Source organism: Phlebotomus papatasi, chromosome 2, assembly GCF_024763615.1.
Source record: "Phlebotomus papatasi isolate M1 chromosome 2, Ppap_2.1, whole genome shotgun sequence".
NCBI classification, from domain to species: Eukaryota; Metazoa; Arthropoda; class Insecta; order Diptera; family Psychodidae; genus Phlebotomus; species Phlebotomus papatasi.
Window position 1 is genome coordinate 89133783 of NC_077223.1, and position 12113 is coordinate 89145895.

At 33.9% G+C, this 12113-nt stretch overlaps 2 protein-coding genes across 2 annotated transcripts in view; both read right to left on the reverse strand.

Moving 5' to 3' along the window:
- Positions 1–12113, reverse strand: part of LOC129804969 (translin) — a 239470-nt gene that overhangs the window by 8158 nt on the left and 219199 nt on the right. The window lies entirely within an intron of this gene.
- LOC129804965 (transient receptor potential cation channel trpm) overlaps positions 2923–12113 on the reverse strand; it is a 117903-nt gene continuing 108712 nt past the window's right edge. The window contains exons 26-28 of the mRNA XM_055852755.1: positions 8977–9141; positions 7991–8472; positions 2923–4032 (exon numbers count right to left, since the gene is read on the reverse strand). Of these exons, the coding sequence (XP_055708730.1) occupies positions 3337–4032; positions 7991–8472; positions 8977–9141 (1343 nt within the window). The 3' untranslated portion in view covers positions 2923–3336. The remainder of the gene's footprint in view (positions 4033–7990; positions 8473–8976; positions 9142–12113) is intronic.

Genomic DNA, 12113 nt, shown 5'->3' on the forward strand with positions numbered 1-12113 from the left:
TGTTGATACAAATATTTATGTTCCTTATTTTCTATCCAGAATAAGATTCTTACCGAAAAATGTTGAAAAATTCATAATTTTTTATTCAAAATAGCAAAAAATGTAAAGAAGTAAGAATGGTGTATTTCGGGACAATTGGGTATTTCGGGACAGACAAAAATCGCTATTAAGGAAATAAATGTCACTGAACCTGACTATTTACCTTTAAGTAGAAGGTTTAAGCTTCACTCTTTCATAAAATTTTTGTTTAAATTTTACTTGTAAAGTGGCTTAAATCGAAAAAAAACTCAGTACTGTTTGTGTTGACATCTGCAAAATTGACCACACTGAAGGTTTTGTAAATAGTGGAATGTGATAGAGTAAAGGCTCATAATTTTGGACAGTCTTCTTATAAGCATCGATGTACCAAGTTTGAAGTGCGATATTATCAATACTATAATTGACTTTTTTTGTTACTCTCTTTTCAGAAGGATTGTTTAGAAACTTGGCAAGCTAATTATCGTCTTTTTTACTAAAATTAGTTTTAATACGTTTAAAAATGAATTGATATGCAGAGGTGAATTTGACTGTTATTTTGGACAACTTGGTTGTATATTTGGACAGATAATTCGCTTCAATAGGATGCCCATTGTTCTCCATTTTAAGAACCAATCTTACCAAGTCCTCTTACTGTTTATGTAGGGGAACCGTAGAATGTCACAAGAAGCCCAGAAATTTGCTATATAATAATAATAATAATAATAATAATAATAATAATAATAATATATTTATTCACAAAAATAGGGTCATCCCTTTTACAATTGTGAAGTTAAAGAAGGAAGAAAATGAGAAAAAGATTAAAAAAAAAGAAAAAGAAGAAGTTAACAAAATCAGGAGTTTAAATTTGAGTACGAAAAAAAAGAAAAAAAAGTGAAGAAAAGAAAAAGAAAGCAAAGAAAAACAAAAGAAAAAAAAGTAAAGAAAAATTCCTAAGCTTCTCAGGCTTCATCTTTGAAGAAATTTCGAATGGCAGCTGCAGAAGAGCGCCTGTCATTCGGGACACTATTAAAAACAGTGACGCCCTTAACAAACAGAGTCCTGTAAAGACATTCACTGTTGACTCTAGGAACCAACAGTCCCCGAACCCTGGCTGAGCTCCCCCTAACCAGTAGGCTCGACAGGTACTCGGGACATCCAGAAATCAATAGATGAAACAGGAACAGTACAGCTCTCATCTTCAAAAGAGATGGTAAATCACATCCAATGAAAACGTTTCTATATGGAGTTATGTGATCTCGGCGACTTATGCCGCAAATATACCTGACACAATCATTAAAGGAAACCGTCAGGCGACGAATTGTGTCACTATCCGCCGCAAAAAATAGCTCTGCTCCGTAATTAAAAAAAGGAAGAAGAAGCGCTCGCGCGAGGATCAAACGAGTATTATAGGGCGTGATGTCCCGGAAACGTCTAAGGGTATACAGAGAATAGTTGACCTTTCGGCAAATAGAGATGGCCTGATCAGACCATGAGAAATTTGCATTGAAGATTATGCCCAGGTTTTTGACCTAATCAGAGAAAGGAATAATTTCACCATAAAGGTGCAATGGATGGAAATCAAGGGAAACTCCTTTTTTAGAAATTACAATAGCTTGAGACTTTTTAGGATTCAAAATCAACCCATATATCATTCATTATATCATTCATTAAAGTGAGTTGACTTAGGTAATCCAAGTATTCGCGGATGCGCTCATTCCCTGGCCTTTCCGGGAGCCTTTTAAGGCTTTTCTTACTACATGTCGCTCGTAGAGATGATGCTCCTTTGTTTCTTCAGGCATTTATACTACCTAGTCATCACAAAAGCTAAAACTTCACGAAATTCCGAGAGAAAAACATCTGTCCAAAATAAGGACTATCACCTCATTGCACTCGTGAACCTCTTAGTTATAAAAATTCCCATTTTGACACGAAAAATCTAATTCACAAGGAAAGTCTCACCTTAGGTCTTAGGTCAAATGTACAAACCACCATTAACGTGAATTAACACAATATTCAATGAATACTCAATGATATCACTGAGAAACAGCGACGAAAAATTGTTAGTACCATCACAACTGAATAAACACGAAGTTCTGTCATATTTCTCGTAAGCAATTGCTCACACTGAATTTTCAAAAAAGCAATTTCAACTTAAATAATATTCAAAATTTAACGTATTTAGTGTTAAAATCTTCCAAAATGAACAAATATTTAGATAGAATTTATTATTCATCAAATATTGGAATAAAAATCCATAATTTTAATCAATTTATTTTTAGTGTTCAATTTTACCCTCATAGTGTCCAAATTTAGAAACTGTCCAAAATTATCAGCCTTTCCCCTACTCACAATTCACGCGTATTTCACACTTTAAATTAAATAAATTTTCAGAAGTTTTATGTTTGTCTGATACTCAAAGAGCTTGAAATTTCATATAGAACTTAAAAATAATAAGAAAACAGACATTTAGAGAATTTTTGATGTGTCCAGAAATACCCATATTTTGTTTCAAAAAGCACGTTGTTCAAAAATACCACACGTTACCCTAAATTTGAAAATAATTATCTTTCAAGTATAATATTCACAGAGAAAGTAGAGGGTATAAGGAAGTATCCAAAAAGCGAATAAAACGATTCTTGTAAAAAATCGAGTTGTTTGACTTATATTCTGATAATGCGATGATGATAGTGCGATTCTCTATCAATCTCTATGATTCACAATCGAATTTGCCAGCATTCCGAATTGCAAACAATCCGACGTTTCCCCTAAAATGATTTTAGGTACCATAAACCTATTTTGGCTTCTATTTGTACCATAGAATATAATTCTGCCTCAGCAAAAATTATTTCATTGAATAATATTCTGAAATAGAACTTCTTTACTATTTTTAAATGAACCTGGACATTAACATGATATAATTTAACTTCATAAATCATTTGTGAAGCTAAAATACTTCATGATAAGGCTCAATTCCATTTAAAAATATTAGAAAAAACCAATTTGAAAGTGCCTCATTTCAAAGGTCTCTCACTTTCTCCTTCGCTTGCTGTAATAAATATAAAATCTTAACTCATAGTGCACTTCTAAAGTTCATTAGAAATATTATGAATAAAAGAATCACAACTTTTACAACTTTTTTTTTTAACTTAAGTCAGCCTCAGTGCTGTTTTTGAAATTAACATGTAAATGATGAACAAAATCATGTTGAAAATCTTATCGTTTACCTTGAGATAAAATCTTGCCTTGGAGCCTTAAATCTCTCTTGTTATTCCTCCGTCCGCGTGGAATATGAATCCGGAGGCATATTGTTGGAAAGAATCAGCACATTGTTTCACTGAAGGGTGCCTCCTTTTCGTCATCGGTACTACTCTTGATATTCGACGACAGCCTTGCAATTTCATCTTGTACCACATTTGTCGTGATAGATGGAATTTGTCTTTCATCACGAGATTCAGTACTAGAGCTACTTTCTTTTGTTGTCACCACAGTTTTTCCCCCTCGTGTGGCACACGTGAGAAATTTAGGACTCTCTTTGGTCTCCTCCACATCCTCTGAAATGGCCATTGGAGTGGAAAATGAATGGGCATCTGGATCAATTCTGTGACTCTTCTCGATGCTGAACTGCTTTCGCAGAAAAGCTGCACCACTCGTTACAGCTCCCATAAGAAATTGTCCTCGACGCGATGGTGAGGGCTTTACTTCCTCCGCAATCACCTGAACATTCTCAATGACTGTGGCATTTGCATCAATTTCAAGGGAATCATTGGCCAAGGAGGAATTATCAATATTAACAGAACTGTTGAGGGATGTGTTGGTCTCATTGGAACTCTGCTTGATCACTCGATATGGCTGCAGAGAATACTCCGTGTCAGTGCTTGAATTCTTTTGCAGACTCTCGCTGGACTTTTTGAACATTCGTGTCTCCATAAAACTCGTAATGGGATTTAGAAAGTCAGTCCGGGGAATAGTAGCCTGAGGAGATTGCTGCCGAGAGTAAGTCACCTGCAATGTATACTACTAATCCTTGAGAATCCTTTTAATCTTTTATGCCTTTTATGTAATTTAAAGAATTTTAATATTATTATTATATTATTTAGGGGAAAGAGAGTTTATCATTAATTATATATAATTAATGATAAACTAACTAATATTAAAAATATGTTAAGTTTCTTAAAAAAAATAAAAGAAAATTCACATTCGAAGGCATTAATGCTCGAATGGAGAGTACTTTCCCCTATATTTCCAAATCGACCGCTCAGAATAAGAAACGAACAACAGCTCGCAGTAGGAAAATTTTACAGGAGAGCGATTTGAAGCTAAGATTTTACATGTAGAATTGGATTTTTGAGATTTAAGATGTCTATAACTTTAAAATATCTTTCAAGTATAATATTGACAGGGAAAGTAAAGGATATAAAGAAGTATCCAAAAAGCGAATAAAACGGATTTTGTAAATTTATATGTTGAGTGGTCGAAATTTTCCTATTAATTTTCAGATTAATGTTCAAATGAACAGTTAAAAGCCGTTTCGTGTTGTTAATTAGGTATACGGACAATTATAAATTTACTTTTATATATCCCAAAATTTAGTTCTTAATTGCTTCAAATATTGCAAAATAAATTTAAAGGACATGATACCCTGCTTCTGAATTTCAGTAGGGGAGACTGGGGCAAAAAGTCACAAATCGAAAAATGCAAATTTCAATATCTTCCAAGATAAAAAAAGATAGCGGCTCAAATTTTTTTCTATAGATAGCGTCCATAGACCTTCTTCAATGTCGTAAGTTTCTTAGAATTCGAATAAGGAATTTAGAAAATAAAAAATATCGAAATTTTTAGCCCTATTTTTGAAATATTTTCCTTGCAGAAGATAACAATTATTACCTACTTATTTTCCAAAATTGATGCACTGGTGAAAATCTTGGATGGATTCTTTGAATACGAATCCGCTATCTATTTTAGAATTTTACAAAAGTTATTTTCTCCAGAAATCCTTTTATTAAAAATGGCCACTTGGGGTAAAAAGTAACAAAAGGTATAGAGCAAAAAGTAAAAATAAAGCGAAGCAATTTCTGATGTCTCAGGGCGAAAAAAAACGTCATTACCATGTCTCGCCGCTTGTTGTTTGCATTGGTCAAACGATTTGCAGTCTTTTATGTGCTTTTTTTTCTAAAATACAGTAGAGTTCCTCAAATTTGATCATTTGGGGGGTATAGATGACATTTCTCACTCCTCAAATTTGAACAATATTTTCAAAACCTAACGGAATTCATGTAAAATTCACTTTTCCTAAATTAAAGAAAATAATTTTAGTGAATTTTATCAACTGAATTCTTTGTTAAATCGGCGGAATTTGTCGAGGAAATTAATATAATACGACAATATTGAGGAAACACTAAAGGAAACAATAAATTTCCTATGAAAATATGTCTTCTCGGTATTTTTTCAAATTTATGGAAGCCCGTAATAAAGCGAATCAAAATATGATAATACCCCATGTCTTGTACTATTTGCCGCAGCATTTTTGAGAATAGTCACAAAATTACCTTTTAGAAATCGGCTCGATAAACGTATTTCCTTACAAAATAGAGGAAAACTACTTTCACAAAGTTCTAGAGCGGTAAAGTTCCTATAAAACTGCGCTAATTAGAAATTTTTGAAGCGATCGAGTAGCTTATAAAAAAAATAAAATATCCGTTTTGTGACTTTTGCCCCAGTCTCCCCTACACTACGAATCGATTCTCCACAATATTAATATTATTTGATACCATAAAAAATTTAACTGAAAAAATACCGCAAAATAAATAAAAAATATGAGATAAAAAAGGTCAATTTTGTTTAATTTTACATGGCCAAAATGTTTTTTACTTTCGTTCATTAATTCCAAACAATTAGTAATTGATTAATAACATTTGCTTCATAACATTTGTAATCAATTCAGAACTTTTCCAAGAACTTAAAAATTTAAGTTGGGATTCCTCCAAAGCTATCCAAATTAGAGCTAGAGCTTAGAGCTTTCGATCAATACCAAACTTAAGGTCCCCCGACCCCCCTGACCCGAACTATAAGGGTCCAAAAAAAATTTCTTAAAATGGCCATAACTCCGGTTCTAATTGTCAGAATTTAAATGATACATCCCCTTCTAACATCGTAAGTTTATAAAACTACCGCTAGGGGCGCTATTTTTAAAAAGAAGATTTTTCAATTTTCTAAGTTAAATAACTCAGAAATTCCTTTATGCATCTGGCTGAAATTTTAGTATGTTGTAGCCGTTGATTATACCTATCAAACAAAAAAATACTTAAGTCGATCCATAACCCCTGACCCGAGCTATAAGGGGTCAAAGTTCGAATATTGACCGGTCTCTATCTCCGGTTCTAATTAACATTTCGACCTAAATTTTGGCTTTTTGGTTTCGTCTCAATGAGCACTTTCAGATGGAAGTTCAAAAAGTCACCACAGGTGGCGCTGCGATGGCGTCAAAATTCATCAAAATTAAAACTCATTTTTCTCAAAAACGCCATTGAGCAAGTTAATCAAATTTTAGGAAGTTCTAGTCTAGGCTATGAAGTTTACAAAAAGTGGCGTGGATGGGTTCGCTGTGGTTACAATAGAACCGGAGATATGAGGGGTCAAAGTCACGAAATTCAAAAAATTATATCTCCGGTTCCATTTGACCGATTTTGATGAGTAAGGGCTCAAACGAAAGATCTCACAAAATTATACTATTTTCTAGAACATTTGAACTTCGTGGGACCAACACCAGGGGCGCCACAGTCGAAAAACCAATTTCAATATCACATAACCTCAATTATCTCGACTGTCGCTGAACCGATTTTGATGATTACTTCGACATAATTGTAGAAGACATTTGTCTCTACATTTCGTCTATACATCATTTTCCGCTCAGACTACGCTATCTCTCCGATTTTGCCATTTAAGTGTGAAAAAATTGACTTTTCCCATAATAACGCTTAGAAAACAACAAAGATGCTAATTTGACTGCCTCTACTCCACCAAGACACTTAAAATAGGGTTTTAAATGGAAAGTCTCACAAAATACAACAATTCTTTCATATAGTTTAAGTTTACCAAATGAACACTTGGGGCGCTCTGGTCGAAAAGACGAGTTGAGAAACAAACAACATCGATTATCTCGGCTTCTGAGTAATCGATGAGATCATGTTCTATGGGAAAATTATAGAGAACATTCTGGTCTACGTTTCACCCATACATCACTTTTCTGCCAGTCCATCCAAATCTGTGATATTTTAGTTTTAATACAAAATTTGTATAATTTCACGAATTAGATTCAAGATAACTGAATGGCGTACCCCAATTTCAGCTCTAAATCGAATTTGCATGCATTCCGAGTTAGCTCACATTAAGAATCTCACCTACATAAGCCGGTTAGGATTATCTGTCCCTTTTTCTTAATTATCATATTAATGATCTTCCTGTTCCAGACACGTCTGGAACTTCTACAGGAAGAATTTCAGGAGCTTGCCCAACACTAGTGATTTTTTTTTGAGGAAATAATATAAATTTGATGATTTATAAGAAGTTTTATAACCATAAGAGTAACTATTTAAGAAGTACTTAGTCTAAAGTCCTTGATTAAGTACTTAGTTAAGGCCGAGTCATGACATATACTTTCTCTATTCGCCACAAAGCATTGGAGTTTATCTCATTTTCATACATGTTTTAGGCAGTTGAATATTCTTCAACTCTTTAAAATTAAGTAATTGAGTTAAGAACTTATTAAATACTTAATAAGTACTTAGTGCACTAATTGGGTGTTTCAATATTTTTTTCAAAAACGGGCTGATTCTCAAAAAAGAAATCTTGAATATTAAAAGTTGTGGAAATATATTCAGAAGGTTCAGTTAGAGAGTTTTTCGTAGAAAATGTTCTGTACATTATGGTTAATTAGTTAATAAAGGATGATGTACTTAATAAAGTTCTCAATTACCTGTTGCTCAACAGAAACGCTTCTGGCCGGAACAGGAGGTACAGTGGATCTCTCATGCACCTCGTCTTTATCACCACCTTCTTTAGTTTCTGTCACACTTCCCATCACACTCTTCGATGGTGTCACTGGCAATTCCACAGCAGTTTCCCGTCGGAGCATCCGGCGCTGTGGATAATCCAGAGAACCACCCTCTAAAGACTCATCCGTATCCTCGAGTGATCCCCGCGCCACAAGCAATCGCTCTAGCATCAAGTAATCATTTTCTTCGCATTCCTTGAGATGTTGCTTCTCAATGAGAGCCGCAAATTCCGGATTGGACAGTTCATTGACATTTTTTGGCCTCTCAAAGCCTTTAATTGATGTGGTGGGAGATGCCAGCATGTGGCAAACACTCTCCAATTCATCCGTAATTGATGTATATTCAGTATGAATTTGGAGTAAGAGATTCCGACTAGGTTTAACGATTGGTTTTGCTGTTCCAGCTACAAAAAAAAGGAAAGAAAAATATATGCAAAAATGTGCATAAAACTTTCCCATTGGAATTGATGAGAAGTTTTACTAAAATAAATTGTTATTCAAAATAAAATTAAAATAAGTAAAGAAGAGAAATTTCTGACTGATAAAATAGTGAAAATATAAGCAATTCTAGAGAGAAATTGCTTGAGTTTTCCTCTTACTCCTTAAATAAATCAATTTGGTACTCGAGTGCAGGAAATTTAATAGGATTTCTGTAAGGGTATCCTCGGAGAATTTCCAAAATGTTATAAATACATTGACATGGTATATGCTTAATAAGAACATCAATATTGGAGAAATTGTTGAAATAATTGTGGTTTATATGTGAGAGACACCTAAATCTGAATATAGTTAATTTGTGAAATGGAGAATATAAGGAGATTATAGATAAGTCAACAAGGTATAACTAGCTACCAAATGTGCATATTTCTGTTCATATTTACATTAAATAACACTACTTAGAGACTTACGTGGCTCGTTGGACTCCGGTTCCGACTGAGTGAGACTCAACTGACGCCTGGGCATTCCCAAATGAAGACTGTTCTGAGATCTATTGATATCATAGTTAGAACAAGATTCTGAATTCCTACGACCACTCGAAGAATTTCGTCTTCTTGCAGCTCTGGGTTTGGTGCCTAATAAAATGCAGAAAGAGAATTTCCTGTTTCAATAAGAGCTTTGAAAAATACTTCTGGGTCGTATATATTTCAATTTCCAATGGCTTTAGAAAAATTGAGAAATTTAGAGTAAAGAAATAACTTTTATATTTATTCCATTTCCGTTTCCATTGAATTTTCTGAAATACTGTGGATCACGTATGTTCTTTTATGTCAAGGTATTATAGGGGGGATGTTGTACATAGATAAAACTTTTGAAAAAGAAAGATTACGAAATAATTTTAAAGGGCAATAAACTGACATCTTTTCTCAAGAATCTCCAGATGATTTTTAATTTATTTAACCAAGAATTTTGAAATGACATGTTAAGGGTTTTAAGTCTTATGGTATCAGAAAAAGTATAAAATTTTTTTAGGTCCTTTAAATTTATTGAACTTGATCGTTGGCCAAAGAGGACGGAAAGCGTCCGAGGTTTTACGAACTGCTGGAACTTCCGAGAAGGAGCTCTGTCTTATATTCTTTTTTTTTTTTAAAGATGTTTGGATGAATATAAGATTAATGACAATTTAAAGTTGTCTATAAATCATCACAAAATCATTTCGAATTTAAAAGTGGTTGAAGAAAAGGGTATTTTAAAAAGATCTTAATTTAAAAAATCATAATTATTTTAATTAATTATTTGTCTAAATCGAGTGAAAATTAGGCATTTTTTCCCTAATTAATTTGGCATAGCGATTTAATCGGTGAAAAGTGTCTAGAGACGAAATGTTTAGTTGGACTAACAACAAAATATATCCGAAAATCATTAAAAACGAGAGGTTTTTATTAACGTTATTTAGTTCGATTCTGTGGAGGCAGGAATTTTTTCTGTCTCCACTGAGAAAAAAACTGGATAATTTAAATGTCACTTTGCTCTGATTGACGATTTCTCTGTACATAACTACAATTAACATTGAACTAAAGTTCGTGAAATTCTCATATTAAAAAAAATTGGACAAATTGGGCAATTGGGCAAATTGGGTAAATTGGGCAACCTAATTCTTTACATATTTCAGCGGGTTAACAACTAATAAAGGGGGAGGGGGGAATTTTAGGAGGGTTATCGAAGACCGGAAGTCGGTATCTCATACTGTTTGAATTTTAGGAGGATCAGAACACAGAATAAACGCGAAAACAGTACTTTTAAAATAAAGCTAATACCGTTATTTTCCCGATCCATCACCTAATGTGACCGATGCAGCCGGGCTCAGAATTTCAAAATTTTTCAAAACGTTCAAATTTGACTAAATTGGTTGAAAATTAGTCCCCTTAGTCCGTCTCAGGGTGGTTGAATTCCGACCTTGGATAATTGAAGATTCAATTCAATTCAATTTACTTAGAAGAAATAGGACAGTATGACCTCTATACAAAAGTTAGCCCTAAATATTATGATTGTGATGTTGGACTTGAGGAATGAGGGAGGCCATATGATTCAAGATAAGCCCCCTCTTTCACCTTGTACAAAGAAAGAATTATGACTCCCTGAACCGGGCACACGAAGACACGAAGATCTAGCAGAGGATCCAGGAACTATGAACTCCGCAAGGTACCGGGGCCTACCGGTGTGCAAAGAAGTCGGGAAATAAAGTCCACCACACGAATATCAAGATAGGAGATCAGTGGTACACCGGGAATGGATTTTTCAAAAGCAGAAACATGATCATATTTGCGAAGTCCGAAAACGTAACGCAAACAGGGATTGAAAACCAGCTTCAACCGATTCTGCTCCTCGACATTAGCAATGAAAAACAACTCCGAATGAAATTGGCCTAGGCGAACGAAATCTCCTAGGCCAATTTTCAGATAAGTAAAAAAAAACATATTGTTTTTTACTTACATGTAAACATGTAAAAAAACATTTCTTATTATGAGAAATGTACATTCATATTTCGAAATTTGATCCTTTTATTTTTGCCAGTAGTGGTTCGCTAGATAATATGGACTTGTAGGGGGGGGGGGATCACATAAGACCGTAAGTCAACATCTCTCACCGTGTGGCAGCCAGGGTGGTGAGAAGTTGAAAAAAAAAAAATGGATTGCAGAAACTACTCTCTTGTGGAGTTTGTGTAGTTAAAACATGGGATATTATGGTAACAGGATTAAACTTCTACTCTTGTATCCTAGAAACACTTACAACTTATGTAGCTTAAAAGACGGGAGCTGGTGTTTTTCTTGACTGTTTTTCGACTCCGTGTACAAGACTGCCTTATGACTCTTCTTCTGTGTCGCGAGGTAACATATTATTGTTTATTAGCCAAATTTATAATTAGGTCGCGGAATGTCCAAGTGTTTCTTAAATATTTATAATTTTAAGCGATTCAATTTTGGAGTCGCTACACTTAAACCGAGAGACGGCTTAACGTACTTATAATCAAAATATTGCTTTGATTAAATTCCCATCAGTTTTCCACCAACTAAGCTGTTTCTCGGCTTAAACCGAGAGACGGATTTGTTCGAAACTGATGGAAATGCCATCTGATTATTATTTTGATTATAATTACGTTAAGCCGTCTCTCGGCTTAAGTCGTAAGTGTGCCTACTCTGAAAAAAATGTTTTGTCAAATTAACAAGACAAGTTTGTAAGAATATGGAAAAGTTTTGTCAAATCCGTGGCCAACTGGATCTTGTTAAAAGTTTGTCAAAAGGGTGTTTTTCCATATAAAATGCAAGGAAAAGTTTTGTAAAATTGATAAATAACATCCTTATGACAAAATTTCAGCAAAATCCGTTTTTTCGTTTAAAAAGAAATTTATTTCAGAGTAGGGCATTTCGCTTTCTCTAAAAGTTTTTCTTTAGTATTTAGAAAAGGGTATTTTCCTTAATTTTAATCAACAACCTTAGAAAAACTAGGGTATCATGTTTTTCTCTTTTTTTCGAATATAGGAAAACCTGGGATAAAAGATGACAGAAGATGTATAAAGTGTGTTCAAAAAGCAAAATGAATTTTCACA